This window comes from Brassica oleracea, chromosome C4, assembly GCF_000695525.1.
Source record: "Brassica oleracea var. oleracea cultivar TO1000 chromosome C4, BOL, whole genome shotgun sequence".
In the NCBI taxonomy this organism is placed as follows: domain Eukaryota; kingdom Viridiplantae; phylum Streptophyta; class Magnoliopsida; order Brassicales; family Brassicaceae; genus Brassica; species Brassica oleracea.
Genome location: NC_027751.1, coordinates 44,917,602 through 44,924,121, shown reverse-complemented (window position 1 = coordinate 44,924,121; position 6,520 = coordinate 44,917,602). Strand labels below are relative to the sequence as shown.

The following is a 6,520-nucleotide window of genomic DNA, read 5'->3' as shown; positions in this document are numbered from 1 at the left end:
ATATCTTGTTGCGCGTGTGTGTGTGTGTGTGTGTGTGTGTTTCAATGAGGTGAGTTTCTTAGGAGTAGTGAACCATCCAAATCTTGTTAAGTTGAGAGGGATGCAACGGCTCCTAGTGAAGGAGCTTATGTGCAATAAAAGCTTGGAATGGAAGATCATCTTGTAGGCAGACTAGTGTCTGTACGAGGTTGAGGAATTCTCAAGACGCTGCTCATTTTTGAAGAAATGGATTTTCATGTTTGTGTCTCATTCACCTAGACAAGCACCTCATGAGTCCTGAAAGACTTGGTCATATCTCAGATTCAGATGAGCTTAAACAAGTCACTTCTAAAGTTAGACTGGCTAAACTGCACCCAGGGACAGTTTTTTCTTACTGTAAATCTTCTTATTAAATAACAAAGCTTCAAGTTGAAGACATGAGACAACATTTTTACTTTATGTTAGTCAACTCTCAGCACTACAAACATCAATTGTCAAATCTCTGACGAGCCATGGAACAGAAGCAAAACTGTACATCTGAACTAAACAGAACAGAACAGAACATCATCAGACAAACAGAGGCGAAGCAGACGGACGTGGATACGCAGCTGCTATTCCACCCACAGCACTTTGTCTAGCAAAACCAGCATTTGATTTTTGGCTCACCACAACACTATCACTTCTCCTACGCGTTCTCCTCTCCATCTTATCAATGTTTCTTCCTCCTCCTGTTTCATGCAAAGTTTGTATGTGTTCGAGGTGAGCAACAACCTCAGTCATGTTTGGTCTCAGCTTTATCTCTATCGTCAGGCATCTCAGCGCTAGAGTAGCTACTTTACACGCTTCTTCCATGGAGTACTGACCTTGGAGACGGTTATCGATAACTCGGAATATCTTCCTCTTGTTTGCAAGCAACGGCTTAGCCCAGTCCACCAGCTTTTGCTCTCCCGGTGGACGGTTCTTATCTACAACTCTACGTCCAGAGAGTATCTCCAAAAGCACAACACCGTAGCTGTAGACATCACTCTTCGTTGTTAAATGACCTAAGGAAAGTGAAACAGTCAGTGGTCATCTTAAAAAACAATGTGCAAGAAATTGTTAGACGGTAACTAGACAGACACTTCATGATTATTCGGAGTTAGGCGTTAACAAATCATTAATTTTTTTTCACATTTTACATTTACCTTAAATATTTTAGTTTTTGGATTCACTCATAAAACTTTTAATGAATCATAAAATTATGCATACAAAAAAATAAACTAGACAAATTTGTTGCCCTAATATTATTGTTTATTTTAACATATGTAGATCAATTTAGATCAATCTCCACCAATTTTAGAATCAGTTTGAGTTGTATATATCGGATTTTAAGAAAATTGTTACGGATATGACCGATTTGCCGTTTAGGCGCTTTCTAGACCGATTCTTAGAACACTAATAAAAAGTCACTTAAAAGATGTTTGAGAGACTAACCTGTCATAAGATACTCAGGAGCTGCGTATCCATAAGTACCCATGATTCTTGTAGAGACATGGCTCTTATCACCTGTTGGACCATCTTTAGCCAACCCAAAATCAGAAAGCTTGGGATTGTAGTCCTGTGATCATGTCAAAGAGATGACCAAAGTAAACGTATATCAAACTTTCACACAGCATTTTTCAGCATATCAAAAGATGGAAGTACCGAATCAATAAGTATGTTAGAAGTTTTGAAGTCACGGTATATGACTTGAGTCTCAGCGTTGTGAAGAAAAGCTAGGCCTTTAGCTGCACCAAGTGCAACTTTCAACCGGAGAGCCCAAGACAATGGTTCAAAGTAAGAACCTCCTGCAACAACATCAAGGAACAAGATTCAATACTCAAGAAACATTTAGAGTTACTAGAGGAATATAGACAAGAGAAGACAATACTTCTGAATAAATGATTCTCTAAGCTTCCACGTGGCATGAACTCATACACAAGAAGACGTTGCTCATCCTCTAAGCAATAACCAATGAGTTTCACAAGATTAGGATGAGAAAACTTCCCCAAGTAATCCACTTCCGCCTATAACAACATCATCAAAGAAAAACATAAACAAATAATCTTCGATATTAAGTGCAAAAGATCTGATTCTGAATTTACCAGCCATTCTTGATGACCTTGCCAGCCATCTTGGTTAAGTCTTTTGACAGCAATAACCATACCGGTTCCCGGTTTAGACGCAGTGAGAGATTGCTCATCAATCCATCCTTTAAAGACACAACCGAAGCCACCTTCACCAAGAACACTGTCTGGTCTGAAATTCCTAGTTGCTGATTTGACCTCAGCGAAGCTAAAACTTTTGAGGTTTGGAGATTGCAAGATCTCTCCTTCGGTTCGAGGGTTTGTTCTGATCGACACAGAAGAGCCTTTGCTTCCCATGCTCTGTGTATCATTTGCCTCTGAGCTCATATACTTCGGACTCGCACCTATGCAAACACCAAACAAATAGTTTGTATATAAGAAAACTTTATATTTCACATTTTTGACAACAAAACATAGTGCAGAGATTATGAAGAAGACAGAGCTTTAGAAGAATTAATCAATTATTAGCGTTAGAAAATACAGATTTGTCAAACACACTACGCTTAACTTTTAAGTTAAGTCCCTTGATATGTCTCAACCACCAAAAACCTAACCTCGAATTGATAAAATAAACTTATAAAAACACATAAGTAACAAATCTAAATATTTGCATGAGTAGTGGTTATTGTATATATGTAAATGAAAGCTTGAGCATTGAAGTACCTGTGTTACTTGGACTCTCAGCTTTAATCTGAGCACTCAAGCAAATCCCCATGATTTTGAGAATGATCTAACAAAACCCTTTCTGTATTACAGGCTAGAGATCAAAAAGCTGTAATTATCAATCAAAAGTTGAGGAAGAAACAGAGCAAATCTTGAGGATATAGAGAGAATTTAACTCTAGGTCACCTATTTTCTTTGTCAACCAAGAAAACAGATAGAGAGGAAGAGACAGAGAGGGACAAGTTTCTATCGGCTCTTTGCTGCAAGTAGCTAAGAGAGAAAGGGAGAGGCGTTGGGAGGTGGCATTGATGACGGACCGGTCCCGCCTTTAAACCCATCTCTTTATTTTCAATACTTACATTTAAAAAATTCAACGTCAAATTTGTTTTTTTCCTTTGTCTCCGACAATTTTGTTTTTTTTCACATTGAAAAAATTATTTTCAAAGATTAAATAGTGAGTTTAAAACTATTCCAAAAATCACGGCTATTAGGGAGGTTTTTCTTAAAAGATTAATCAGTGTTCCAAAAAAGATTAATAGTGAATTTTTAAAAATATTTTATATTCATAAAAAAAGATATGAAGTTTAATAAACAAAAAATAAGAGTTGGTAATGTGAAGGTTTAACGATGTTTGTTTTTGTAAAAAATGATTCAAATTAATTTTCAATTATTTAGTAGGTATATATTTATAAAATTATCCGATTATTTAACAACTCACTGAATATGAATAAAAGCCGGATGTACAAAAAAAGTTTTTGGTCATCTCCAAAACTCGGAGAATTTTTAAAAGTCAATAATTCCATCGTAATTCTTGTTTTTCATCATTTGTCTTCTCTTTTGACATTTTGCTACCTTCTTTTTGAGCACTAAAAGATATAATAAGCCAGATAAATAAAAATCGCGTCGACAATAAAGAAGAAGAAGTAAGTCGCTTACACGGCGGTCTAATCGTTTTCAGCCGTTGGGTCCTCAATGTACTCGACACTTTGCTCGGTTTCATGTCGGCTTGGTTTTGCCAAGTTGTAAAATGCCCTTAAATGTTTCTTCTGTACATTTTTAACTTGCATTTATTTCATTCAATTCGATCACGAAAATGTTTCAGAAAAAAAATCACGAAAATGTCCAGCCACATTAATTAACTCTGGCATAACGTTTGATCATGGTATTGATTAAAAAGGTTTGGTCTCTAGAAACACGATACAGTAATAACCTCTTTAAATTAATATTATATAAATTAATATATACTAAAAATCTCTATAAAATAATATAATTTTACAGTCTTAAATTAAGTTTTTGGTTCAATTAGTATATCGATAAATTAATAACTTCTATAAATTAATAAAAAATTATAATTTTGTTATAGTCCTAACATTATTAATTTATAAAGGTTTCACTGTATTTAAGTACTAATTTCCAAACACGCTACTAGGCACCTGAAAAGTAAAAGAAGCAATATCAATTTTAGAAAAATCACCATACGGGCAACTTTTACGTGACACTAGACCAAAATAAAACTTTTACGTGACATGATACTATTCCACCAGTGCTATATAATAAATGTGGACATATACAAGTAAAAAAAAAAAATGTTCGATAGTGTTATGATTTCATTGATTTACAGCTATTATAAACTACTCACCAGTCAAAATAATATAATGTTTTATAAGTCGTATTGGCTTCAACGAGACAATTTTATCGTTTCAAAAATGTCTAGTGGTGAATATCACCATGTTGAGTAATATCTAAGGTAAAAAGCCCATCACTAGTTAGTCTAGTTTAGCCATTTCTTGTCGATCCAAACTCGGATTCGAACAAACAAGACTATAAACGTGTCACTTTGACCTCTAAGAGCAAGAGCATTAGTAACCCCTTTGGGGTTCATAAAGATTTTTTAATATTTTTTTGTGAATCCATGAATAGTTATGAATGTGTATCTACTGTTTTCTGCATTAGTGAAGCCGAAGAAGGAGTTCATAGAAATAAAATAAAAATATTTTTTTTTTAAATTTCAAATTATTGAGAATACATAAATAAAATATTAAAATATATTATAAATATTTTAAAACTTTTTATTCAATACATAAGAGTAGATTACATAAATTGAGAAATAGAAGAACATACAAACATTATTAATCTTCATTACCAAACTTTTGCCATATATTTTCCATTAAATCAGCTTTCAAACGACCATGCTTCTCTTTATCTCGAACTTCTCTGCGAATGCCTAACATATCACCGACATGAATACTTTCTCTCCGTTGCACCCTCGAACTTCTGCTTGACTCTTCTGACTCGAACTCAGATGTATCAATTTGATCGTATCCGTGTCGTTCATTCTCTACTATCATATTGTGCAATATGACACAAGTTCTCATAATCTTTCCTATCTTTTCCTTGTACCATAGTAGAGCTGGGTTTTTAACAATTGCAAACCTCGATTGCAATACTCCAAAAGCCCGTTCGACATCTTTTCTGGTGGATTCTTGACGTTCAGCAAATAGCTCAGCTTTAGGACCTTGAGGAAGTGGGATGGATTGGATAAATGTTGCCCAATTCTGATAAATTCACATATCACCGACATGAATACTTTCTCTCCATTGCACCCTCGAACTTCTGCTTGACTCTCCTGACTCGAACTCAGATGTATCAATTTGATCGTATCCGTGTCGTTCGTTCTCTACTATCATATTGTGCAATATGACACAAGTTCTCATAATCTTTCCTATCTTGATCGTATCTTGTGATGCCACGGCTTCTAAGACAATTGTCGACTTTCCTGAACCACGTGTGTATTGACCTTTCCAAGCTGTTGGGTAGTTTTTCCACTCCTAATGCATACAATCGATGCTGCCTATCATCCCTGGAAACCCGCGTACCTCTCCGACATCGAGTAATCGTTGAAGATCTTCAGGTGTAGGGCTTCGTAGATACTCATCTTCAAACAAATGAATTATCGCATTAGTGAAATTTTCTAAACATAAACATGATGTACTGTCACCAAGTCGGAGATATTCGTCATATGTATCTCCCGATTGACCATATGCCAGCATACGTATAGCTGCCGTACACTTTTGAAGTGCAGATAGCCCGTTCCTTCCGCAAGCATTTCGTCTTTGCTGAAAGTATGGAACTTCATTAGTTATACGTTCGACAATGCGAAGGAACAATGGCTTGTTCATTCGAAAACGCCTCCTAAACATTTCCGGTGGGTATGTAGGATTTTCCGTGAAATAATCGTTCCATAGTTGATTGTGTCCTTGTTCCCGATTTCTTTCGATATAAGCTCTTTTTGTCGGCTTGTTGGGATGAGCATGAATCACTGAGTCGATGAAATTATCAACTACTTGGTCGACCATTTCTTCTAAAGCTTCATCAACTTCATCACTTGATGAGGAAGACATTGGTGTTTTTTTTTCCTAACATGACAAAAGTTGTCATAATTATATAAATTATTTTCATAATCTATATTTTTAAAATACTCTTTCATCATAATTATATAAAAGTTGTCTTAATAATATAAAAGTTGTCATAATTATATTTTTATTACATAAATCCCTGGAAACCCGCGTACCTCTCCGACATCGATTATTTTCATAATCTATATTTTTAAAATACTCTTTCATCATAATTATATAAAAGTTGTCTTAATAATATAAAAGTTGTCATAATGCTATAAATTATTTTCATAATCTTTTCTTTTTTTTCATATTCTATTTTTTCTTTTTCTTAACATTACTCTATCATCTTTTATGTGAATAATCTTTTAATTTTTT

The 6,520-nt window shown here is 34.8% G+C and overlaps 1 protein-coding gene across 1 annotated transcript; it reads right to left on the bottom strand.

The window, feature by feature from the left end:
* Window positions 1-370: 370 nt before the first annotated feature.
* On the bottom strand, window positions 371-3,042 carry LOC106341877 (protein kinase APK1B, chloroplastic). Its single transcript, XM_013780614.1, has 6 exons — window positions 2,748-3,042; window positions 2,103-2,428; window positions 1,889-2,024; window positions 1,663-1,805; window positions 1,453-1,576; window positions 371-1,022 (listed from the first exon to the last, which is right to left on the bottom strand). The coding sequence occupies exons 1-6, from the start codon at window positions 2,797-2,799 to the stop codon at window positions 547-549; spliced, it is 1,257 nt and encodes a 418-aa protein (XP_013636068.1). The 5' UTR covers window positions 2,800-3,042; the 3' UTR covers window positions 371-546.
* Window positions 3,043-6,520: the final 3,478 nt, after the last annotated feature.

What these genes read in the sequence shown, in the direction of transcription:
- LOC106341877 (XM_013780614.1), bottom strand. Translation starts at nt 2,799, where the DNA reads ATGGGGATTTGCTTGAGTGCTCAGATTAAAGCTGAGAGTCCAAGTAAC. An exon ending in AGAGAATCATTTATTCAGAA is followed by an intron (nt 1,806 to 1,888) that starts GTATTGTCTTCT and finishes ATGTTGTTGCAG; the next exon opens with GAGGTTCTTACTTTGAACCA. An exon ending in TCCTGAGTATCTTATGACAG is followed by an intron (nt 1,023 to 1,452) that starts GTTAGTCTCTCA and finishes CACTTTCCTTAG; the next exon opens with GTCATTTAACAACGAAGAGT.